The following is a 27,390-nucleotide window of genomic DNA, read 5'->3' as shown; positions in this document are numbered from 1 at the left end:
AGAGTAATTTGGGTGTGGGAAACAATGAGATTATGTTTCCAATGCTAGGGATGTGGGCTGGGTAGGACCTGAACGGGAAACCATCTCTTAAAGATACATTTACCAGGGGAAGGATCTCTAAATAAAGTGCATTTTTCAGTTTTCAATAAAGTCCATTTCATCCACCCACCACCAAGCCTTACTATTTGGGCCTAATTTGGATCCCCTGGAATCAGTTGTTCAAATGAGGTCTTTTTCCCTGCATTGTGATCAATTAGTTGCTAAAAAGATGCAATCTTCCGTTTTATGTGGTGGACCTGGGAGTTAAAGACTTGCCCAGAACCCTCTACTAATACCTACAGCGCATCGCAGGTACACAGACAGCACTAAACCCCCTACAGGGGATACAACGGTTAAGCGGTCCTCAAACTTTAACGACCATCACCACCATTAACCTTGTTTATATGGTGTCATCTTGAGTGCCACACTTAGACACCTGTCACTGCTCACGCAGGGGTCATCATTCAGGATAACTTTAAACTTATAAAATTATAGCTCCTTGCAAATTTTGAACTGAGTAAACTTTAAATGGAAAATCTACAAAAATTTCTATAAACCAATTTGCTCCCAAAGCTCAACAGCAAAGTTTGCCCCGAGCCTGATTAAACTATTCTCCAAGCAATATGTAAAACAGGAAAATGATATTTTTATTTTAAGATAAATTTTTAAATATACTTACCTGGCAGTTATATACATAGCTATATTCTCTGACGTCATGACATCAAAGAATATAGCTATGTATATAACTGCCAGGTCAGTTACATATTTAAAAATTAAATTTTAATTTTCCTTGACCTTTCTTCTTTCTTTAAACTACTTTTTCCATGATGCAATAATTACTTTAAAAACTTTTTTGAGAAATTGTGCTGTGTATTAAACTTATTGATAACATTTTCTGACAATAAAACAACTGTTAGGTACTAGATATTTATTTAAAGATGAAGACACCAGAGTAAGTATAAGTTCTGTTTTATTTCTTATGTGTAAACAAGGAAGAGGCAGACGTGAATGGGTATAAACTTCGGATTTTATTGCTAGTTGCACTAATTTTGTGTTGTGTTTGACTTTTGTCCTAGAAAAGGCGTAAAAAATAAAAATGAATCAAGGACAAATTGACAAGGACAACTAAATTTCAAGATGACTAAATACAAACCAATTTTAGAAATAAAAATGCAGATCTCACGGACACTTTGCAAATACAAATGCATGTTTCACTCAAACCATCAGTCTTTAATCGCAATCAAAAACAATGAAAAAGAATTAAAATGATATACAAGGCGATCACATTGTTAGATCCATAATGGCATTAACTATATCATTATTATTCTTTTTCAATGCTCTAACTGCCTTGGCACGCGATACATTGGCTTGGGAAACGACAAGCTCAATATCCTTCTCTTCCAGTCCAGTCTCATCTACCTCCTCCTCATCCTCCTCTTCGTCTTCCTGTATAGCAGCAGGTACCTGGAAAAAGGAAAACACATACATATATTACCACAGAAATCAAGCACTTAAATGGCAGCAACTTAAGAAATATTCAAATCCATCAGAATCTTAAATCTCAATTATACAGAAGAAAACGGTTTGCTAATGACATTCCCACTCGTCTGGTGATGCTGGACTAAAGTAATCTTTGCAAAGGTGGGGAAAATATGTTGGGGGTACAGCATAACCTCTAAAATGAGTAAACGAATTATCTAAATACATGTCCAACATGTATTTGAAGCATGTTGTATTCTCTGTATACAACATGCTTCAATAATGTAACTCAGATTCTCTATGTTCAAGGTCACCTTAGTAAGCATGACAGGCAAATAAATGTTCATGCTCTTAAGCAATACCCAATCCAGACTTTAAACAAAGCCTATTAACAATGTTATAGGCACTTCCGAGCGGTTTGGTAAAATTTCTTGCATCACAACCCTACAAAGTTACCCGTATTCAGCCCCTAAAATTTACCATAATCCAGTTTTTCCCTGCAAAAGTTCCTGACAGCAATATGATGGTTGAAGTAATGGCTAGAAAAAGATTTATGAAGACTTGAACTGACAAGTTTCAAGTAACCAATGAAAGATTCATTAGTTGGAATGGTTTCTATGGATTAAAGAAAGTTGATGTTGCATAGATCATGAATTCTTCCCTGATGATCAAATCAAAAAGTGGTTTACTCTGAAGTTCTAAACTGTTTATGAGAGAAACAGTCTACAGTACATAGTCACATAACATTGGATCCTTGTTCATACAGATTTAAAGGTAATGAAGGAATACAACTAAGTTTAGGTAATGAAGGAATACAACTAAGTTTCAACAGGTACCAGTACTAAAACAATTACAAATATTGTGTATGACCTTTAAATCTCTGCTCAGATCTTTGGTAAACACAGGCTGAAAGGAATACTGAACCTGATAAACTACTGCAGGTTAAACCCACTGTTGTTCTGTGGTGATCTACAAAATATTGTCATACTCAAGAAATAGTAACCTTCATTTGACACATGGCTATTTGATAATCCTCCAAAAATGACAGTTACACCTTTAAAACCTTCTTGCTATCAATATCCGATTCAGTGCTTGGCCTTGGGCCAAAACTCTCTATTCCATTCCATACTATCAAGAAGTTGAAAGTTACATAACATAAGGTAGGTTTCAATATAATATTATTTGCATCATTATTTTCATTTTTGGAGGATTATCAAGCAGCCATGTGTCAAATGAAGTTTACTATTATCCCTCACAGCTGCACATGAAACAATTGTTAGGAGAGAGTGGAAAGTAAGAGAGTGGAAAGTGAGATGGAAGAAAGTGAATATAAACAGAGGTACTAAAGAAGGAATGAAAGGATTTACAGCTAAGGGCCACAGGGACGCTGCAAAAAGCCTCAAGTAATGTCTACAGTGCACCACATGAGGTGCACTGATGGCACTAACACCCTACAAAGTTTGACACAGTACTATTAGTATAATATTTTGTTTACAAATCACAACAACAACTGTTGGACTTGTGATTTCCATTATGACCATGATTTCAACTATTCATTACATACAAACTGCTAAGGAAGAAGACTGTGTGATATCCAGAAATATTTACCAGGGTTGTTTCTTCAAATGGAAATACAATAACGTAGCAGCAATGAAAGCTATTACAGCAGAAGACTGAATGACAAAAGTGAATGAAGCAATTGAAGACAACATAATGGACTTCAGAAAAGTAAAAATCAATAACAAAAGAATTTGTTTCTCTAGTTAAAAGGGAAGAAGGGGGTAAAACTATCAACACTCCAAGGCATAATAATACTGAATACAGAATTTAACCAGAAGGCCAAATGCTGAGACCTATGAGATCATTCAGCACTAACACAGAAATCGACTGTAAAATGTTTCGCCGCTGCTTGTCCCATGACTTCTTTTTATTTGCTCATAAATATATCCACGGAATGCTGTAAGTTTTAATACTTATATTTTATGATTTTATATCAGTGTTAACGGTAATTTTGCAGAGAAAAGTGCAAAGAAATACTAGAAAAAACATATATACCTACCAAAAAGTTACTCCCTCGCATTAATATTTTCCAACAGATATACTACTCAGAATTTATTACCGACTTAAGTTCTTATATGTTATGATATTGTGTGAGCTGTAATTGTAATTTTACAAAATAAAAAATAAATTAGAAAAAATATACATTAGTTGGTAAAATTATAGTGTGCCTTGTAAAAAGAGGCCTAACACAGGGCTGTAAATAAGTCACTTTCAATTTTCAATGGAAGGTAGGGAAAACATTTTTTTTTTTCTCACACCATATGCACTTGCATCACTTCCTCTTTCCATTGATGTGTTTATATTTTAAACTGACTAACCCTAACATTTGCCTGGTGTGGATTATATTTAGCCTGTCCTTAAGGGTTAAACCCCAAACAAGTTATTCATCAAAATTAATATTGATAAAGATACTGATTGTAGATACAATTGAGGGACCCTAAAACGACCATTATTATGTATTTATGACCCCCACACGAAAATTAGAGAATTATCTCATAAAGGTAGTATGGGTATTTTTCTACCATTTTTCATGTATTTTGGTGGGTTTGTGTGCACACAAGTTAGTGTGTAAATACCATGGGCATGTAAATAACAACTGCCTAAAAGTGACTCGTGTCAAATAATGGATGATGGGAAAATTAGTGTTATTTTTAGATTTTTTTCTTTGGTTTCCTTTTTCAAAACTTTTGTTTGAGAGGCCAACCCTGCTGCAGGCAATTTGTCCTTGAAATATTTCATACCCATTTTCTCTGATTGGTAACTCATCTCTATTCAGTGACGTCACAATATTTTGTTTACATGTGGCTGGATGGAACTGTCCCCATAAAAAAATTATTTCTTCATTTTCCTTGCTACTATTGCCGACAATATTATTTTTATAATTAAAACACGAGATCATGAATATGCAGACCAAAAACCACTAAAAAAAAATAACTGTAAAGTGGCTTGTATTGGAAGTCAGTCCAACGAGGAAAAGTTAGAAGATGAAGCTAAACAAAGAGCATCCATTGGAAATCCTGCTAAAAAAGCAGTGTTGCTGTTCATATCTCTTTCCACAGCGAAATGCAGGCATATTTCTATTGCCAAATAAAAGAAACTAGTAAAACCATCTTTATTATGGTGCTAGAGCTGAATAATTAGCCAGAAGTATCTCCAAATAATGCCAAACCTCCCCAAAAATAAACCATCTTGGTTTTAGGTTTTTTCTCAAAAGTAAAGTTTTACAACTTCAAAGTTTCTAAGACTTCGAGGCATCATTTTTTATTTGTTTCTGTAAGGTTCTAGTTCTTTTTGGCTTAGTCAATGGCATGTTTGCATTATATATTTTTGATAAATATTATTCAGTAAATTTTTTTATTTTTTGTCTATAATAGTCTGCCTGATCAATTAGTACCAACAGCCAAGTATAAAGTTCCATTTACTAAATTTGACTGATAAATACATAGTATTGTTAAGTCATAGTAAGCTATGACTCAACCACCACACTTGCAGCTTCAAAACCTTAAACAATTTCCACCTTTGCCTTCACCTTCCTGGCTTCATCCTTTTGCAACACCTAAAAATTACAACAAACATAACTGCTCCCTTGAAAAAACCTAGTTTAGTTCAAAGCATCAACACATTACTTACAGTAGTGTGAGCAGCGTTGTCAGCAGCTGGGTTGACAGTTGGTTCCTTGAATTTCTCTGCTGCTGCCATCTGTGCTTGTTGATTCATATCCTCAATCTGAAAAACACCAAAGAGCATTACTTACATAAGACAGTTGTAACTTCTAACATGCCCAAGTTTTAAACATAGTCCCCTGCAAAATAAAATAAGTAGCAAAGAATAAACCACTAATCATATTTAAAATTTTCAGGTTGTAATTTATGCTTATTAACAAGGTGTTTAGATAATTGGTAAGTTAGTAGCAGGGTTACCGTCCCATCACACCAGTCTGTAACCAAAAATTTCCTTCATCTAAGGGACTAGTATGTGGAGATTGTCCACATGGGATCATGTTCAAGCACCGACTTATATACACAAAGAAAATGTAGAGTTAAAAATTTGGCCAATCATAAATAGATGTTATTTGGCCCTGAACCAGTGTCAAAAGTTCAGCGTATGAGGGAAAAAAAAAAAAAAGTGGGACTGTATATACTTCATGTATAGTAGTATGAGAAACATGTAGAAGAAATCATCTTGGGCACCACCCTGTGCCTGCCAGTAATAAATACATGGCAACACTAGTCAATTCCTACTTAATGTACTACAGGGCACAGCAACACCTTTTCCAAATAGCTCAAGGCTATGATAGCCTATCTCTACAGAGACCGAGAGGAGCTCCTCAATGAGGGTGGATGACAACATTATCTACTGTACAGAAAAAAAAAAAAAAAAAAGTTCAACTGAACCTCAAGTGGTTCAATAATGAATAACCCTCAACCCTTAAAATCCCTTCAAGACCAAGAAGGGCCCCCAGCTAGAGGAGAAGCAGACACACCCTTTGCTTGGAAGACTACTTTCCAGATCTTAGACAGAACAGCTATGGCCATAGAACCATGAGCCCCTGATGTCAGGATTTTTTGTGAACAATCTAATCACTTTCCTATCAACACCCAAGGTAAACTAGCAACAGACCTAGGAGACCAGGCAAGAGTTATCATGCACAGCAGATGGTGAACACAACAAAATACCATCCAAAGACTTCAAGAAATACAAGGAGCAACTGGCATCGTTGGAGGAGTGAAAAGACCACGAGAATGTACTATGCATCTTTATCCAAGAGCAAACGCCTCAGACCAAGAAGACAGAGAATGAGCAGGACAAGCACTGGCGGCACCAAATATTCAAGAACCAATGGTACTGTGGTATACAGGAAGGAAAAAAAAAAAAAAAAAAAAAAATTGTGCACTTATCCCATTTGACAAAATCACTTGTTACAAAACTTGCTACTCTTCAGTGTTTTCATCTCATGCAAGGATTGCTCATGTGTTTAATAATGGTGCATTTTATGCAAGTATCATATGTTTCACTTTAAGTTTAAAACAACACACATATATTAACAAAATAATGCTCCAGTAACTTCGGAGATGTAACGCATCCAGATTCCTCATTCCCTAGGCCCCAAAGAGAAACAAAAACCTTTATGTACTACGTAAATCTGTAAATGAACTTTTAGATAAAAAAAAAACAAATTAAGAACAAAAAAGATAATGATAACAAAAACCAACTTGTATTGTACTACTGCATTATGGAATACTCAGGGTCACTTAAAAGTCTTCCTCTCCTAGCTCTTTAACAGAATTTTGTGTTGCCTATACAATATTGAACTAGTATTTTTGCTTTGGTTTATTAACAAACTTTAATCAAACGTTTACAATCAAGAATAGTTTCCAAGTGATAAATGGCTCGAGCATATCCAAATAGCCAAGTGAACATGGAATAAAATTGGCAGTTAGCTTGAAAATACTTAGTAACTTGAGGAAAATATTCACAAATACCGTATCCTTCAACAGACTGATATGAAAACTACTTGCATAACCACCGAATACTACAACCCAAGAAAATTCAATCTAAAAATTTATAATTAAATGAGAAGCAAAAGTCAAACTGACAGAAGTACAAAATTATGAGAAAAATAGCAACAAATTGTCATAGGAATCTTTAATTTTACTTCACTTCAGGGTAAAACTGTCTGCAAATAACAGCAGAGCAAATCACAATCAATAAATACCATAACATACTACTGTATTGTACTGAGCATCAAAAATTCTTAATCACACTAAATGGTACCTAACAAAGTTAAAACTTCACAACTAGGTAATACAGAGATATCAATGGACAAACCTTAGCTTCACCAAAAACGATGTAGGTGTCAGAGGCAGGATTCTTGAATACGTCGGGTTTGTTGATAACGAAAAGAATGTTCTTACTTTTGCGAATGGTAACTCTGTTGACACCAGGTACCTGTTTGAGCCCAAGTTTAGACATCAACTTACGGGCCTTCTTCTCAGACCGAGACTGTTTGGCTGCCTTTGCAGATTCTGAGATGGTGGGAGCAGATGCTGATCCTCCCTGAACCAATTCTGGCAAGGACTCCTGCTGAATACAAATCATAAGTAAAATGGAAACACATAAATAATACAAAATTTCATCATGTCAACGTGTATGTATACAATACAGCCACACATATATATATATATGGAGTAAATTACTATACAAATCATTTTCACAAACCTCAGTATCTGAATCTGACCCAGACCCCGCACCAGGTTCTTCTGCAGCCTCAGCAGCAGGTGGTGTGGTCTTTTCAATTTCTGTGAGTTCTGGCATGATGACGTTTCTCTTACAGAAGCTGCTCAACCTGGAAAACAAAATGCATAACAGTGTTTGAAACCAGTCAGCTGACAATCAATAATCCTAGATACACAGTAACAATTACTATTCCCACTTCAGGTTTTATCAATGAACTGTGAAAGTAAATAATCATAACTGAAGCCAAACAAGGAAAACTTAACCACCTGCTATAAATATGAAGTACCATTTTTCTGTATCATAGCACCTCTAACAAAAAACCTACGCTACTGAAATCCTCACTCTACCACCATTTCAAGTAAGCACCAAATGATTGAACAAATTATCAAAATTTTTTAAAGTAAATTGTATTCTTCTTAACTATACTAACCTGAGGTCTCTTACATAAGAAATTACTTTCAGCGTAGGCTGGAATTATGGCCGTGAAATTCTTGAACAAGGTGGTTAGTAACTACCATCTGGTAGGCAGGTAGGCCGGCTGTAAACACTCCACTTTGCCTTTTGGCCCAGGTTCAGATTCAGGGGTGGCATGAGGTGGGCATAAATGTAAAGGACCTCAGGTTTGTATAGTTAAGAAAAATGATATTGTTATGGTACAATAAAGTTTCATACATACTTACCTGGCAGATATATACTTAGCTAAGACTCCGTCGTCTCCGACAGAAATTCAAATTTCGCGCCACTCGCTACAGGTAGGTCAGGTGATCTACCGGCCTGACCTGGGTGGCAGGACTAGGAACCATTCCCGTTTTCTATCATATTTTCTCTCTTCCACCTGTCTCCTGCGGGGAGGCTGGGTGGGCCATTAATCGTATATATCTGCCAGGTAAGTATGTATGAAACTTTATTGTATCATAACAATATCATTTTCATACAATCAACTTACCTGTCAGATATATACTTAGCTGATTGGCACCCTTTGGTGGAGGGTAAGAGACAGCTAATTATGGAATAGACAGGTAAACAACATATGTTGTAGGTATAAATAAACCTTGGTTCCTACCTGATAGGTGGTAGACTTCGTGGCTGTTGCCCAGGAGTCTGCATCACCTCAAGAAACTTTAGCGAGATATATGATCTATGGCCAAGAGTTCTCGTGGGTCTGCCGATGGGGTCTTATCCGCTTACTCGGCAGAGCCTGAAAGGACTTTGTCTATGGTGCTGATCCACTTATATGACAATACACCTTGTGAAGGAGCACACAACCAATCCCGACCACCTGATCCTAACCACCATGTTAGTATTAAAGATTGTTCCAAGTTATCCCCAAACTCTTCACAACAACCATAACTCAAAAACACATTACGCACACATACATAAATTTTAAAAAAATAAATAAAAATGTTATTGTTATAATACAATTAAGTTTGTTCATACTTACCTGGCAGATAATATATATAGCTGTATTTTCTGAAGTCCGACAGAATTTTAAAAATTCGCGGCACACGCAGTGGGCGGCCAGGTGGTAGTACCCATTCCCACCCGCCGACTGGGAGGCGATATCAGGAACTATTCCCATTTTCTATTCATATTTTATCAGTGCCACTGTCTCCTGAGGGGAGGTGGTGGGTGGGACTTTAATTATATATATCTGCCAGGTAAGTATGAACAAACTTAATTGTATTATAACAATAACATTTTGTTCATGAAACTTACCTGACAGATATATATATAGCTGAATCCCACCTTCGGATGGTGGGAAGAGACAGAATAGGATTTTTGGGAAACTAAATTAAGTAGATGATATACATCTTGGTTCCTGACCTGTTAGCATAGCCGACTTCGTGATTACTGTCACCAAAGTCTGCTTCTGCGTTACTAGAGTTGGCCAGCGAGGTAGAGACCTGTAATGCTGGCGCTCTAGATGATCTGTCAACGGGGGCGTGACCACAATGTGACTAGACCATATGACCATACTTCTGAGGGCACCGAAGCTAAAAACCACCACCTGACCTAACCTATCAAAGTTAGTTCCATACTTCTAGGCTAAAGAAAAGGACGCGCCTCAAGCGACCAACCCTTCAAAAGTTAAAAGCACACCTATCCCTTTTTCTATAGGATAGGATTCGTGTTGCTTCCTGCACACCAATAATATATCTACGGATATGTAATGGTCCTAGCGACTTACGGATCTGAAATGTCGTCTTCACATCCCGTCGGGAGTGTGAAGCGAACACAGAGTTGCTTCGCTAAAGCGTGGCACTCAGGATGTTACTGAGTGTCATGCTTTGTTGAAATGCTTCCGAGGCCGCGCCCTCACCTCTTGAGCATTCATATTAAGAAAAAATCTCAAATCTTTATGCAAAAAACATGAATGAATGAGCCTCTTAAAAGAACTCCTTGGCTATAATGCAAGGGTGTTCTTTGGACATGAACCAGTCTGGTCTTTTTACGGAACACCGCAGATTGTCGGGAGTGTGAAGCGAACCCAGAGTTGCTTCGCTAAAGCGTGACACTCAGGATGTTACTGAGTGTCATGCTCTGTTGAAATGCTTCCGAGGCCGCGCCCTCACCTCTTGAGCATTGATATTAAGAAATATCTCAAATCTTTATGCAAACATAATGAATGAGACCTCTTAAAAGAACTCCTTGGCTATAATGCCAGGGTGTTCTTGGACATGAACCAGTTTGGTCTTTTTTACGGAACACCGCAGATTGTCCGTTGACCTTGACTTTCTATAGTTTTATCAAGATAAAACTTGAGAGACCCTACAGGGCACAGGACTCTCTAATGCCCTTGCCCAATAATTTGTGCCATACCCTTGGTCTCCAAGCCTTCGGATCAAGGGTTAGACAGGTTTTTCGTTCTTATCAAGAACGGAAGGCTTAGAGGACAGACCATTATGTCCTTTAAAGCCAAAAACCTCTGATGATGGCTAAAACCTCACTAACCCTCCTTGCCGTGGCTAGAGCGGGTTGTAGAATATTAGCCTTTCTGGTCACGTGTATTAAGTTCGCAGAAAGGGATAGGTTCGAAACTGCTTTTGGCATCAGAAACTCAGACACGTCTAAGTTCCATGCCGGAACCTTTGATCCAGGAGAATTTCAAGATCTCCACAGACCTCAAGATCGTGAAGCTTTGGTTGTTTGACAGAACCGAATCTCTGAGCCTAGAGGCCGTCAACAACATATTTGCATATTCTACAATAGTTAGGACTTCTATCTTATCTCATACTTCATACGAAAGATAGAACCATAACGAAATTCACAGAGGTCGAGGTGGAGAACAGTCATTTCCCTTCACTATCTCCAGAAACGGCCCCCTCAGATTGAAAACTGAAAATAGGCAGCACTGCTCTGCCTTGGCCAAGAGACTGCCATTAATCTTGAAGATCTTATCGCTTCTCGATAGTTCTGAACGCCTTCAGACTCAGAGAGGAGAGATATTAGATACTTCACTAAGTGACGATGTTAGATTACACCGATTCTCTCGGGAAGGGTCTTTGGACAATTCTCTGAATTACCTGACCTCTGTGAATCCAACCTCTTAGAGGCCAACATGTGGGCGACTAAAGCTAATCCTCTAGGATCATGAATAAGTAACAACTAAAGAGGAAGCTCCTTCGTCTTCAATATTACGAAAAAACTTAACGAAAGGACGCCCTCAGTCTCTCCTCACTTTCGACATACTTCTAAGTGAGGATTACTCAGACGTCAGTAGTTGTTGCCTTCGATCGAGAAGACCCGCACGGACGTGCACTAGTTTAACGAACCTCTTGAGGATCGTTACGTTCCGTGCCCAAGCCCATAACCAATTCTCTCTTCTCGAGCTATGAGAGAGCTGAGAAATTATCCGAGATGATTTGGGCCACTCGATCCAAACTCACCCTTCGAGGAACTGGAGAGCCGACCAATTTGGCTTCCAATTCTTTCAGACAATGTGCCAGAACATCTGTTCTCTGTTCGGATGTCTGGCACCTCTCGCTATCACCCGAGGTGATCCTCAAGCCGTTGAGAGAAAATTAGAATTACAAGATCTTTGATGTTATTCCAATTTCTTCGTGAGGAAAATTTGTAGAGGTCTGAATTGCTGTTTATTCAGGTAAAACAAGCTTCTCCAGCGAGGAAATGGTCCCCAGCAAACTCATCCATTCCCTCACTCAGCCTGCTTCCTTCCCCAAATAAGGCTGCGCTTTGCATAAGCAGGAGAGCATTATTATAGTGCTATGCCGCGGTAGATTCGTACCGAATGTTACCGTGCAGTAACCCCGCACCTAACAAGTATAAGAGATATCTTGTTGAAATTTTCTAAGTAAACGGCAGGTATGATCATTCAAGATTACTAGAAATTTCCTCAACCCGAGGCTAAAATCCATGATTGTAGGGCAGAGAGACGGTTTATTCAGCCATTCCCGCAAGGGAGAGAGACGTAACCAACCGCGCATGACACCGAGCTAGCCGGTACTGCGTAGATCACAGTAACAGCAGCCTTGATCATCGTCTCGCACTATGTGCCTGAGTTGCCAGCTACTCCTTTTACGAAGGGATAGGTATGAAATTATCGAGCAAAAGGGAACTCTCAAGCAGGCATATTTAAACGAAACAAAATTCGCTAAATACAGAAGCTGAGTTGGTGTTGCAGTTCAATTAGAATACTTCTCGTCTAAGTCGCAATCCGTAGAATAACTAGGATATGCGCCTACCCCTCGGACAATTCAACTGCTTAGTAGAATCATGTCGCGAGGTTAATATACGTAGTATATTTATAGTATTCTGAACAACGATCTCCATCCTAAATTCTTTCCTTCAAGAAAACAAAATAAGGATTGGAGATCGACCACCTTCGATCTCTATCAAAAAGAGTGAAGGAGAAGTCTTCCTCGAAGAAAAGCTTCAATGGTGAACAGAATACTATCTGCCTGAGTTGCCAGCTACTCCCTTTACGAAGGAATAGGTATGATATTATCGAGCAAAAGGAAACTCTCAAGCAGACCTATTTAAACGAAACAGAATTCGCTAAATACAGAAGCTGAGTTGGTGTTGTCGTAACAATACCTGAAGAGTTGTTCTTACTCCGAAAACTCTTGGAAGGTTGAAGGGAGTGTCAAATAAATACATTAGAACAACAGTTCTTTCGGCTTCTATCCGCAGAGGTAAATACGATATGCGTATATGACTTGACCCATGCGTTAGCAAAATGACGCAAAGATAAACTACGTAAGTATTGTAGTAATTTGAACATCGAATTCTCTACTACATCTTTCCTCGACGAGGAAGAGAGAAAGAAAGGAAAACGACTGTCCACGTTCTAATGAACGAGACTTTTAAAAGAACTCCTTGACTCTTTGCCAAGACTCTTTTCCAAGAAAAGGGAGTAATATTCGAATAGAGATCATCAAGAGAGAACCGAGGATCGAAAAAGACCGTTCAATGTTCTTATGATATTGGACAAAAGACTTCCTGGATGGTCTACAAGTCTTTCTCTTAACCCCGGATGAGCCTCTGAAAATGAATGAGAGCTCTTCCGAAATTTGTTAATGAGTTTATCCGCTTAAACGATAAAAACATTAAAATCTATGTCAATGAGAACTACCCCATTTATGAGGGGTCCCCCACTTAAATGACAATGGGGAAAACGTCCTGACTTGACAAAACTATTAGCACTTTGCTAATAGGGGAAAACCCTTTAACATGACCGAAAATCACCCAGGAATCCAAGTATATAATCTTCCCGATTCTCAAAGAAATCGATGAAGAGGAAAGAGAGATCGAAGAAAAAATTCGGGTATGTCTCTCCGCTAACTCCGAATCCTTTTTAAAAATTTCTGTAAAGAAATGTCCTCAACAGCAAATAAGACGCCTTCAACAAGTCTTTTCTCTCGCAAAGCGTCCCTAAGATTACTTGATGTAATCCTCTAGCAGACACTTCTTCTAGGCCCGTAAGACATACCACAGGGTTAGGCAAAATAAAATCTACAGGAGGTTAGAAGGTTCATTATTTCTAACTTCTGTTTACTGTGGAGGAAAACTCCGGATTCTAACACGCTCTAAAATGCGTAAATGAATCCTCCTTCTTCCGTAATCATTCACACATTACACTAATTACCTTATGCAAAGAAAACATGTAAACGTCATATATACTAAGCGAGTGTCTACCGAAAGTTCCGGTAGCCTCACCTTACCGTGCAGACAACAAAGTCTGAAACTAGGCTAACTAGCTTCAGACATCAAATGCAATGACAAAATCTACGATAGCGTATGCCTAGCCACAAATCCAAGTTAATAATCGAAAGAATAATTAGGATACTTAAGTGGCTAATGAAGTTTTTCAAAATCCTAGGCGGAGGTCTGTAAACAGTTGTTTACCGACCGGCGACAGAAAAAAATATGAATAGAAAATGGGAATAGTTCCTGATATCCGCCTCCCAGCGGCGGGAATGGGTACTACCACCTGGCCGCCCACTGCGTGTGCCGCGAATTTTTAAATTCTGTCGGACTTCAGAAAATACAGCTATATATATATCTGTCAGGTAAGTTTCATGAACAAATACATAAATTTAAAAAAAATAAATAAAATACTCATCTAATAAGATATCACAAGAGTTCCTTACTGAACAATAGTGACTGGCCGCCAGTGCGGCATCTAGCACTTTTGTCAGCAGAAAGTCTAGAACATATCTAATAGAAGGTATGTACAAATTTAAGGATCGGTGTTAGCTCCTAAACCCAGGATCGTATCCGCAGACACGAAAGGACCTAGAGAAAAACATTTCTCGTAGGTCACACGAATCTCTCTCCAAGTAATGAGATGCAAATACTGAGTTGCATCTCCAAAATGTCGCTTCCAAGATGTTCTTTAGTGACATATTCTTTTGAAACGAGAGAGACGTCGCTACTGCTCTCACTTCATGAGCTTTCACTCTCAAAAGTCGAAACGTGTCGTCAGGACAGATCTTATGCGCATCTGTAATGACGTTTCTCACAAAGAATGCTAGAGCATTCTTAGACATCAGTCTTGTGGGGTCTTTTACCGTGCACCAAAGACCTTGTCTAGATCCCCCCATCTGGTGTTTTCTCTGAAGGTAGAATTTTAGTGCTCATACAGGACAAAGAGATCTTTCTGCTTCTTTACCTACGAGACTCGATAAGCCTTTAACCTCGAAGGTCTTAGGCCAGGGATTTGTGGGATTCTCGTTTTTAGCTAAAAATAAAGCTTTAAACAAGCAAATGGCCGAGTCCCCCTTGAATCCTACTTTATCCTCTAGAGCATGCAGTTCACTAACTCTTTTTGCAGTAGCTAAAGATAAAAGGAATAAGCATTTTCTAGTTAAGTCTCGAAAAGAAGCCAGATGAGGAGGTTCGAACCTTGCAGATGACAGGAATTTGAGCACTACATCTAGGTTTCAGCTAGGAGGAGCCGGTTCCCTAGACTTCGTAGTTTCAAAGGATCTTATGAGATCGTGGAGATCCTTATTATCTGCCAGATCTAGTCCTCTATACCTGAAGACTGCCGAAAGCATGTTTCTGTATCCCTTTATTGTGGATACAGATAGATGAGATTCTTCCCTTAGAAACAGCAAGAAATCGGCGATTTCAGTCACAGAGGTAGTGGAGGAGGACAACTTCTTAAGACTTGCACCACCTTCTAAAAACTTCCCACTTGTGGACTGATATAGTACTCGTCTAGTGGAGGCTCTGCGGGCTCTCGCGATCGCGCTTGCAACTTTGCGAGAAAACCCTCTCGCTCTGACAAGTCTTTCGATAGTCGAAAGGCAGTCAGAGCGAGAGAGGGGAGGTTTTGATGATACCTCTGGAAGTGTGGTTGTTTGAGAAGATCCGTCCTTCTTGGGAGGGATCTGGGAAAATCTACTGTCCACTCCACCACCTCTGTGAACCAATCTTGTGCCGGCCAAAAGGGGGCTATCAGGGTCATTGTTGTCCCCTTTGACGCCACAAATTTCTTCAGAACTAGTCCCAGGATCTTGAAAGGTGAAAAAGCGTAGACATCTACGTGCGACCAGTCTAGAAGGAAGACGTTGACTATCAGAGCTCTGGGGTCTTCTACCGCCGAGCAAAAGACTTCCAGCCTTTTGGAGAGGAATGTGGCGAAGAGATCCACATGAGGAGTCCCCCAAAGAGACCAGAGACTCTGACATACTTCTGAGTGGAGGGTCCACTCTGTGTGAAGGACCTGGTTCCTCCTGCTGAGCCTGTCCGCTCTTACGTTCCTTTCTCCCTGAATAAATCTTGTAAGCAGGGAGATGTTTCTCTGGGAAGTCCAAAGCAGTAGGTGTCTTGCTAGTTCGTAAAGGAACAAGGAGTGAGTCCCTCCTTGTTTCCGAATGTAGGCAAGCGCGGTGGTGTTGTCCACATTTACTTGAACAACTTTGTTCGATACAAAAGGTTCTAGGTTCTTCAGAGCCAGATGTACGGCAAAGAGTTCTTTGCAGTTTATGTGCCAGGACACCTGTGCTGTTTCCCAGGTGCCTGACACCTCTCTCGAGCCTAATGTTGCTCCTCCAAACACTGTCTCTCTGATCTGGCCCTGATGAGCCAGTCGTCCAGATACAGAGAGATATTTACACCTTTGAGGTGAAGAAATCTCGCCACATTCTTCATCAAGCTTGTGAAGACCTGAGGAGCTGTGGACAGGCCGAAACACAAGGCCCTGAACTGAAAGATCCTTCCCTCCCCATCATGAAACCGAGGTACTTCTTCGACGAAGGGTGAATCGGGACGTGAAAATAGGCGTCCTGGAGATCAAGTGACACCATCCAATCTCCTTGGCACATAGCCGAAAGGACTGAGGCCGAAGTCTCCATAGAGAACTTCTCCTTCTGAACAAATTTGTTCAGAGCGCTGACGTCTAGTACTGCCCCCCCCCCCCCACACCGAGGCCTTTGCAACCAGAAAAAGACGATTGTAAAACCCCGGGGAGTTTTGATCTAGCACTAGTTCTATCGCTCTCTTGTCCCACATCTGATCCACCATCAGTCGAAGAGTATCCCTCAGCACAGGGTCCCTGTACCTGGCTGACAGTTCCCGCGGAATTGAAGTCAGGGGAGGACTGTCCTGGAAGGGGATAAGGTATCCCTTCCTTATCACAGACATTGACGAGGCGTCTGTGTCGATACGTGCCCAGGCCTCCGCAAATCCTAGGAGCCTGGCACCTACTTGTGTTTGGAGGTGAGAAGCATCACTTTTAAAGGGACGGAAGGCAGATCTACCTCTCCTCTCAGGAGCCTTCCTTTTTGAGGGCGCTCTGGAGGGAGGGCCTCCTCGAAAGGGCTGAAGAGACGTACTCGGCCCTCTCTTTTCAACCGTTGCAGCAGGTCTCTTCTTCCTTGATGACTGAAGGAGAAGGTCTTGAGTCGCCTTCAGATAAAGGAGAGTACAATAGTGCTGCTCTCTGAGAGTGGGAGACCGCCTTGGTCAAGAAAGCACTAAAAACTGTCCTCTTCTTAAGCAGTCCCGCTCCAAACAAAGAGGAGACTTTTAAAGAGCCATCTTGTACTGCCTTGTTGATGCACGACAGTATACAAAGGAGTACTTGTGGGTCGAGACCCTCTGCGTCATGAGCCTTCTTGGACATCACCCCAAGGGACCAATCTAAGAAATTGAAGACTTCCAAAACATGGAAGAGTCCCTTGAGGAGATGATCCAGTTCCAAAATGCCCCTAGTCACACGGGCAGAGTTCAGTCCGTGTCTTCTAGACGCATCCACTAAAGTAGAGAAATCCGCTTCAGCCGAGGACGGGAGAGAAAGACCCATATTCTCTCCCGTTTGGTACCAAATGCCCCTTCTGCCAGTGAGTCTCGCTGGGGGCATGCAGAAGACCGTCCTGACAAGCTCCTTCTTCGTATCCATCCAAGCATTCAGTGAATGAAGAGCCCTCTTCATAGAGATGGTAGGCCTCATTCTAAGGAAAGACGAAGATTTAGGCACTTTTACGCTTGAAAACAGAGAGCGTGGAGAGGGAGGAGCGGCAGGAGTTAACGTGTCCCCATATTCCTCAAGAAGAAGGGCTGTCAAGACTTTGTAGTTTGAAAGTCCTTCCCTACCGCGAGCCTCATCTTCAGAATTCTCGTCTATCTCGGGGTCCAAAGGAGAATCCGCAGCAAAATCAGGAAGTCTTCTATCTGAGGGAGACAAAACTCCTGATAGGAGAGGGACTAAGAGAGTGTACAGAGTCCCTCTTGACAAAAGTTGGCGCCTCACGTCTGGTTGACGGTTGACATTTGTAAGGCGCCTCGTGCTTAGTTGGCTCTTCAAATCTGGATGACACCTCGCGCCCGGCTGGCACCTCGCGCCTGGCTGGCTCCTCACATCTGGAAGACGTCTTGCGCTCGGCTGGCGTCCTGGCTGGCGCCTCGCACTTGGATGACGCCTCGCGCCCGGATGACGTCCTGGCTGGCGTCTCGTGCCTGGCTGGCTCTACGCATCTGGATGACGCCTGGCGTCCTGGCCGAAGTCTCACGCCTGGCATGTGCCTCTCTTGCGCTTGTTCTGAAATGCATGTCCTCTTCTACATGCTTGGAAGAGGAAGCTTCAAGCCTGGAAGGCGCCTCGCGCCTGGCAGGGGAAAGAAGACTAGACTTCTTGATAGGAAGCGCAACGTCCTTCTTGCGAGGAGGATCTCTAGCCAGAACTCCTACCAAGGAGGCTAGCTGCTCTTGAACAGCTAGTAGGATCCTCTTAGAAGCTTCTCCCGCGTCCTCTTCAATGGGAGGAGAGGGAGACCTTGAAGGAGAACGATCCGCTACGTGCATAAAGGGCGACGTCGACACAACCTTCGCCTTCTTGATCGAGGAGGGAGCTTCATCAGAGAAGCGCTCGGGGCTCGAGTTCAAGGAAGGTTCTTTCCAATGCCTTTTCAGGGGCCTGGAAAGATCAGAGTCCTTCCACCCTCGTTTAGGTGAAGGAGAGGGAGAAGAAGAGAAACACTCTCGCAGGACGCTTTTCCTAAAGCGGTCCTGAGCCGTCTGATGCGAGACAGAGCCTGCTGAAGGGACGTCTGACCGTTGGGGATTCTCCACGACCTCCTTAAGGCTTTCGACTTTCCTTCTCCTCTGGGCATGGGAGCTTGGAAGCGGTCTAGGCCTGGGAGCGTCGCAGAGACGATCAAACGCCCCCTCCACAACACTGGGAGCACTCACTTCACTGAACACATCACTGTCACTATCCTTACCTTCTAAGGCCGCCATTTTGGACCTCATCTTGTGGATAGTAGCCTTCAGGTCGGCGATTTCAGAGGCCAATTCTGATTGCAAAGCCTGTGAATGTCCCGAAACAGGGAGAATCAAAAACATTAACATTAGGAGAGATAGACTCAATAAAAGGCTCAATAGGCCTTATACACACACTCTTTGATGCACGTCTAACTCTATCCCTCTCTAACTTCCTAAAGTAAGAAGTTAGTCTTCCATTCTTCAACATTCAACCCCTCACATTCATGACAGGTATTATTTGAAGAACATTCAAACCCCCTACATTTACGACATACAGTGTGAGGATCAACCGAAGCCTTCGGTATCCTCACCTTGCAGCCTACATTCACACACATTCTCACACTAACTTGAATCAGACATACTGAGAAAAATCAAAAAGCAAGTCCAAATTCAGTCCACAGTAGCAAATGCCAAAACCATGATCCAGGTACGTCACCAAAAAGTCCGATGAAACGATGATCAAAAGCTTTGAAATAAGATTTCAGGTCAGGAGGTAGTAACAACAATGTTGATACCACCGGCGACAGAGAAAATGATAGAAAACGGGAATGGTTCCTAGTCCTGCCACCCAGGGCAGGCCGGTAGATCACCTGACCTACCGGTAGCGAGTGGCACGAAATTTGAATTTCTGTCGGAGACGACGGAGTCTTAGCTAAGTATATATCTGACAGGTAAGTTGATTGTATGAAAATACAATTTACTTTCAAACACTGTGATTGTTCCTACACGCTTTACAAACCCTTGGTCTTTCACATAAGGAAGACTCACTGATTGGTGGGAGGAATGTGAGTGAGCCTCTAGAACTGACTGGAGTTCTGCACACTTGGGCTATTCCTCCTGGTCATAAGAGCGAGGAGTGCCCTGCCTCTGACAATTTGATCGGCGTATAGGAGCTGCACGATCGAGAGTCAGACTTCTGGGCCTTTCCAAAATGAGTGAGGCATCGTAATTCACCTGAAAAATGCTGGGAAAAATATTTAATCAGGGGCATTAATGCGAAGTTCTGGGAAGGGTTTGCATTATTGCCAGTCTCCTTCCTCGCCTTGCTAGAGGAAGGACCGGGATTGCTTCTAATTCTGATAAGAAAAATAAAAAGGACGCGATGTGCAAGCTTACCGCATCAATCACCCGACTAGCCAGTTAAAGTTCGAGAGGCCAGTCACTCTTGCATCCTTCTTACCTCTAGAACCACACACCATAGGCAAGATGCAACATTTCCTCTTGAAGAGCCAGGAAAGCATACACAACCTGCAAGCATCTACCACTGGTCAAAGGAAAAGAGGTTCCAAGGACCTGTGGGCAGACCCATAGGAAGAAAGGTATAAACATGGTTGCAATAAGACCTCATCTATCCATCCACTGGACTATCCAACTGCAGAGCAGTCTCTCATTATCTCATAAGACTCGGAGAAAGGCGTGTCATTGCACACTTCTGCATTAGCAGTCTGCAGTGGATAAAGGCATCGACACTCAATGAAGGGTGTCGATCCAGCAGCACACCAACAGGGCAAAGTAACGACTGATCTGGATCAACCAATACAAAGTCCACAGCGCAGCCCACGAAGGACTCGGACTTGTCAACAAATGCTGATTGACAGCACTGTCAAGCATCCAAGACGTAGTCACAACATGACACCCGCCTTTTGAAGGGTTATGCTGAGAATAACCATACAAATCGTCTATCTTGTTGATGATTCTCGCGAAACACATGCACATAAGACGATAGTCAACTGCCTTCTCGAGACTGAAGTCCCTGTGATGGCTAGACAGAAGTTTCTCATCGGTAGTTGAATCTCAACCAAAAAGAAACAATACTATATTATGAGTGAATGACTATGGTGAATGTGGACCTATGTCTTCACAGTTGAACCGAGAGCAGTGAACTCTCAAGATTCTAATCATAGAAAAAGTCGCCCGTCGATAACACCAACCAGTGAAGACGGCTTAATCCCTATTGTTTTACAGAGGACTGAAAAAGTTAATCTGCTATTTCATTGCTGATTGGTGAGAAAGTTGGAGTTTGCAATGAAAGCAGTCTTTCAGTAATAAAAACACAAGGATTGTGCTGCCTGAAGAACCACGAACCACTTCTATTTACTTTGGAAGCAGAGCTAGTCAGGCGGGAAACTGGCGAAGTCTTCCGTTATTCATTTACAATTTGGGGTGAGCAAGAATAATTGAACACCTTACGAATTAGGAAATGTATATTAGAAGACAAAACTCAAATTGTCTGAAGAAAATCATTCTGCGTCATGGCAGCGACTGATGGGGGAGGTGTGATCTTCTGTTATACCGTGGGGTAAACAAAGATGATAACAAGTCTAATGAGATATATCTGTCTGAAAATTCTCATAACGGTAAATGTGGTGCAGGAGAGATGGGCAATATACGAGAATTCTGATCCAACCAGAGACCTAAGTCTGTGATTGCCGTGGAAAGAGATTTGAATAGGTAGTTAATCCTCAACAGTCCACAAACAATACCTAACCGAAAAGAATCTTGGAGAGCGAGCAGTAATGAGACAGAGCCCTATACCACTCTCTTGACTTCACTGCGGTTTTGGTAGATGACGAAGCATGCACTAGATAATTATTCAAATAAATAGTAAAACAAAAATATTTTACATATTTATGATGATTAATTTGAAAATATTAGTTTTTAAAAAAGTAACTCAATTCCTGACTCAAATTAAAGTAATTATTTTTCGGAATTAGAAAGTTCTTTTAAGTCCTGCATTATGACGTCACAACATCTTGACTTTCGTACCAATTGTAAATTAATTGCTATACGTACTCAACTTTCTTGCAGAACAGTTTACCAGTTATCCATGCAGATTGTTATCAGCTATTCATGTATTTGTTATAATCGTAATGCGCATATCTATCTTTATTATTTACTTTTTGGATATATGAAGATGTTTTACTGCCGGATTACCACCAAATTAACATTTTTAAAGTAAAGTAAAGTTGAACTAAATGACGAGTAAAGCAAACAACTCAGGGAATAAAGCTTTGCAGTGTCGTCGTCTGCTGTTCGTAACTGTGTTTGTGGCATGCGCGCTTAGGAATCAGGAGCAGCAACTTGTTTAAAGTGCAATGTGGAGTGAATTGAGACCAAAATGTGTATAATAACCAAATAAGCACTGTGGAGTTTCAGTTGTGATGGCAGTAAGGATAAAAACCACCGATTACAAGATAAAAATGAATTCAGTTCAAACCATGACCCCAGGAATAACAAGTTTCATACTTTCACTAAAGAAGGTAACAAAATGTTGTTTTATTGTGCTGATTACAACTGCAATCTTGAGTAAGATCAATAAACGTTACATATAGGGTAAAAAACCGCATGGTACAGGGGTGGGCCATGTACGATCAATGTGTACAACCCCAAAAGAAGTACATTATAACGCGTCCTGACATCGGAGATGGGCATCAGTCGCGACTTCTTCTTGGTGAGAAACGGAGCTAAAGACCTCTACTCCGGTCAGAACGCATTAGGGTAGAACATCACAGCAGGCCAAGCAGGCCACCTACAATCAATGCAGCCACCCTCCGAAAAAGTACATTATAACGCGTCCTGACACCCGAGATGGGCATCAGTCGCGACTTGTTGTTGGTGAGAAACGGAGCTAAAGACCTCTACTCTCCTTTCGAAGTAAGTATTTTCTCCAAAGTTAGAAATTAAGGCCAAATTTTAAGATTTAAACAGAGGGTACTGAAAATGGCGCCCACGGCAGTGGAAATCTCACCAAAACGCTTTAGAAATTTTTACTTACAACTAAAAATGTTTCGAAGATTGACGCCATCTCGATGTTTACAGAGTCGCTTGTGTCAACAAACTTTCCATTTCCTGCGATAAATCCGCACACCACTTGTACCCACAGACGCTGGAGCACTTTTATCACAACAATCGAAACACGATTTCTCACCAACAACAAGCCAGGCGTAAACAGCTGTTTGGGTAGAAGATGACGAGAAGCGTGCTCTTGGCTAATTTTTAAATAAGTAGTAAAACATCAATATTTTACATATTTATGATGATTAATTTGAAAATATTCGTTATTGAAAAGGTAACTTGACTCTGACTCAAATTTAAGTAATTATTTTTCTGAATTAGAACGTTCTTTCAAGTTCTGTATTATGACGTCACGACATCTTGACTTTCGTACCTATTGTAAATAATTGCTATACTCAACTGTCATTGCAGAACAGTTTACCAGTTATTCATGCAGATTGTTATCAGCTATACATGTAATTGTTATAATCGTAATGCGCATATATATCTTTATTATTTACTTTTTGGATATATGAAGATGTTTTACTGCTGGATTATCGCCGTAGTGTGACGCAATCGTTTTCGCACCATAAGAAATTATGGGGCCGAATTTGCAATGACCAGAAAGTCGTTAAAAGAGGAAAGTTAGCATTGAGGGGCATATGTTTTGACTGAGAAAAATACAAATTTATTCAATAGCTAGCTTGTAAAAAATACTTGGTTATAAAAACTTGATTGACAACTAAGCAGCATGTCTACTATAGGTTTCAGAGACAGTGCAAGCACGTTTTTGGGCAATACCTATTTCTGTAACGAACACTCTTAACAGAACGAGATTTTGCTATAGTGCATTACACCCAGTGCCGTAATTTATAAGGGTATCGTGAATCACTAATCGTAAAGAATAACGACACTTGTCCTTGTACCAAGAGACAAAAACTCCATTATGCAGAAATGGATACGAACACGCGTATAAAGCTCCACCTACCCTCTCCCCACCCCCCCCCCCCCCCTCCACCGCCATCCTTTTGTTCTTGTTCCTCCGTTCCTCCGCTCTCTCTCTCTCTCTCTATCTCTCTCTCTCTTGCCATTCGGCATGTGTTGACCCTCCAAACTGGGTATAAGACTACACACAAAACGTTGAAATTGGTGAAATTAGGCTATGTATTGGAAGTATATATACATAAATATTAAAGCAATTTTATCATTATTGCATTACTATGACAACTAGAATTCATGAAAACAGTTTATAACCTCTTAAGCGTCACCCACGTAATAATACGTTTACCGCGATCTACTCGGTAGCGCCTTCAACGGGATATTACGTTCAAGACTTTAACTGTGCTTGTCAAGCCGTCAGCCCCGTAATAATACGTTTACTCGTATAGAAAGTGTAGGAACATCATTTGGTAACACTCTCAGCACATGGGAAACTTATTTCCAGCCTGGCAACTCTTTCTTGGTGGTCGCTTATGCTAGAAAACTGCCTGTCCCTGTTGGTTTTCTTTCAATACGCTTCGGGCGTTTATCGAGACAAATTGGATTTCGCGTCTTTCACAATGAATGTCCCAAAGAGGAGGCATATTTCTTCAGGTGAGATCAATCAAATACTAGATGAGGAGTGTGATATTGATAACCTATTTGATGATGAGAGCTCTAGTTCTGAATCCTCCAGTGATGATACAAACTTTTCTTCCAATTGCGGGAGTGAAGATGACTTTTCTTTGCCGAGTGACTGGACTCCGAGAGAGAGAGAGGAGAGAAGGGAAGAGGAGAGAGACGAGACGAGAGAGAGAGAGAGAGAAGAGAGAGAGAGAGAGAGAGAGAGAGAGGAGAATTTCCTACAGTTAATTACAGTATGAATAACAAGCATAAAAATCAATATTAACTTTGAAAAACTATCATCAGTGCTATGATCGCTGATTACAAAAAAAGCGTGACGGTACGTTAGCAGCGAGCTCATCAGGGGCGGACGCTTAACAGGATAATAATGGAACGGCGTATGTGTGAAGCCTCCACTAATGTGGCAACGATGATTTTGCCATTCTTAGCATGCAAACATTAAAGCATGCAAACATTAAAGGTTACATTTATTTCTGGCATACGATTATTAAAGAAATTCAAAATACTAATAAAGACTGAAATCAATGAAAAGTGCTAGCAAAAACAAAAAAGCAAAAAAAAAAAAAAAACGTAGTCGTTCCTCTGCACTTTTCCGTATTCGTTCCTCTATGGTTTTCGGCAGCCAGATGTACGAAAACGTTAGAAACATTTGATTTTATCTACTTTAGAAATATCTGTAATTTTTCGGGGTAATTTGGTTGCAAAAAAGGGATAATATACATGAATTAAATCAAAATTTTTAAATAAAGTAAATTTAAACTAAATAACGGGTAAAGTAAACAGTTTAGGGAATAAAACTTTGCAGTTTCGTCGTCTGTCGTCGTCTGCTGTTCGAAATTGTGTTTATGGCGCGCGCGCTTAGAAACCAGGAACAGCAATGGGTTTAAAGTGCAATGTGGAGTGAACTGAGACCAAAATGTGTATAATAACAATCAAATAAGCACTGTGGAGTTTCAGTTGTGATGGCAGTAAGGATAAAAACCGCCGATTACAAGGTAAGAATGAATTCAGTTCCAACCATAACCCCGGGAATAACAAGTTTCATACTTTCACTAATATAGGCAACAAAATGTTGTTTTATTGTGCTGATTACAACTGCAATCTTGAGTAAGATCAATAAACGTTACATACATACGCTAACATTGTTCAAATGAGTGCTGGGAAGGCTGGGGAAAGATGGTGGCCGTCACTGATGAGAACCGTCCATGCAAAACGTAGCCGCCATATTGGATTTCAAAACTGCCTTGAAAACATATTTTACGAAGAGCTCACATGCTTATTTTAGTTCGTATATGGGGCTTTCATACATCACAATATGTTGACGAAACTTCAGTCTTTTAAATGGTATGCTTAGAGTTGCAATTGTATTCATGTTTCACCAATTAAATATCGAGTGAATAAGACCCGTCTACCGTGATGAGGGTTGGCCTGTCGTGATGTTTCCCCCTATAATGTACTTTTCTGGGGGTTGTACACATTGATCATACATGGTCCACCCTTGTACCATGCAATTTTTTACCCTATTGGATTTCAAAACTGCCTTGAAAACATATTTTACGAGGAGCGTCACATGCTTAATTTAGTTCGTATGGGGCTTTCATATATCGCATTATGTTGACGAAACTTCAATCTTTTGAATAGTATGCCCAAAGTTGTAATTGTATTCCTGTTTCACCAATTAAATATAGGGTAAAAAACCGCATGGTACAGGGGTGGACCATGTACGATCAATGTGTACAACCCCAAGAAAAGTACATTATAGTAACGCGTCCTGACACTGGAGTAGAGGTCTTTAGCTCTGTTTCTCACCAACAGATGTCAGGACGCGTTATAATGTACTATTTTTGGGGTTGTACACATTGATCGTACATGGTCCACCCCTGTACCATGCGGTTTTTTACCCAAGATTGAATAAGACCCGGCCAGCGTGATGAAGATGGATCGTCCGTGATTGTTTACCCTACTTCAAAAGGAGAGTAGAGGTCTTGAGCTCCTCCTCTCACCACCAACAACTCATGACTGATGACCATCTCCAGTGCCAGGACGTGTTAAAACACTTTGTAGGAGGGTGGCCAAAACATGGTAGTCAGCGAGTGGCCAATCCAGTCGGTTGTTTACCATATTTACCCTATTGGTATAACCTTAAAGAGAACGTTCAACCAATGTAAGAGGTAATACATTCACCAAACCACAGCCTAAGCTTATCCAGCTTAACAAAAAATCTTAACGCGGCAAAACTTGTACGGTATGCCTTACCGAGTCGCCGGAAATAGCCTAAACTGAACCATGCCCGCACTATCTTACCTTTTGCTTCCAAAACGCCTTCGATTTGGCTATTTTAATTAACTTATGTCATCATATAGATACAAATAAATTAAAGCAATGCACACGTGGCGCCATGCTTGGTTTAGGTGGTCATTGTGTACATTAGGTATTAAATGTTCGCGTTGATCCGACTGAAGTCATCCCGTCTCCACTTTGTTGACAACAGTTTTCACTTTTGCCGTGACATTAGAGTTCTCTACCTCAAATTATAACACATCACACACCCTTCACAACAGTAAACAATGGCCCTATTACTTTAATACAACAATGCACAACCATTTGAGAAGTTACAATATAACCTTGACTACGATAGCACGGCGGTGTACAATCTTCCCGTTCCGTCGACCTGCTTTCATCGCAGAACATCTGCATAAATCACGAGTTCAATAATGGAAAATGTCTTCTAACATAATCCATGATTTCCGAACTTCCTAAATGAATGCTATAGCTAGTAAATCACTTCGCAATTTAGGCTCACTCGCAAAGACAAAAACCACTTACACAAGTTTGGCGGGGGATTACAGCAGAAAAGACCTCTTTCGTCTCCCTCTTCTTTAAGCTGTGCTGCCATCTAGCGGCAGAACGAAGGCGTCACAAAGCAAAAAAGTGTACCGTTCTCGTTTA

General features: G+C 40.8%; 1 protein-coding gene across 3 annotated transcripts; it reads right to left on the bottom strand.

Annotated features, from left to right (window-relative positions):
• Positions 1 to 952: 952 nt before the first annotated feature.
• On the bottom strand, positions 953 to 27,385 carry LOC135223473 (nascent polypeptide-associated complex subunit alpha-like). Of its 3 annotated transcripts, none has more exons than XM_064261896.1 (5): positions 27,268 to 27,385; positions 7,798 to 7,924; positions 7,408 to 7,662; positions 5,209 to 5,304; positions 953 to 1,503 (listed from the first exon to the last, which is right to left on the bottom strand). In XM_064261896.1, the coding sequence occupies exons 2-5, from the start codon at positions 7,891 to 7,893 to the stop codon at positions 1,321 to 1,323; spliced, it is 630 nt and encodes a 209-aa protein (XP_064117966.1). In that variant the 5' UTR covers positions 7,894 to 7,924; positions 27,268 to 27,385; the 3' UTR covers positions 953 to 1,320. The 3 variants fall into 3 exon arrangements, with proteins under 3 accessions (XP_064117966.1, XP_064117983.1, XP_064117974.1); XM_064261913.1 differs by having other exon boundaries at positions 7,408 to 7,659; XM_064261904.1 differs by lacking the exon at positions 27,268 to 27,385 and adding an exon at positions 27,066 to 27,084.
• Between the last annotated feature and the right edge of the window lie 5 nt (positions 27,386 to 27,390).

Source organism: Macrobrachium nipponense, chromosome 20 (assembly GCF_015104395.2).
Source record: "Macrobrachium nipponense isolate FS-2020 chromosome 20, ASM1510439v2, whole genome shotgun sequence".
Lineage (NCBI taxonomy): Eukaryota > Metazoa > Arthropoda > Malacostraca > Decapoda > Palaemonidae > Macrobrachium > Macrobrachium nipponense.
This window is presented reverse-complemented; position numbering and strand designations above follow the sequence as displayed.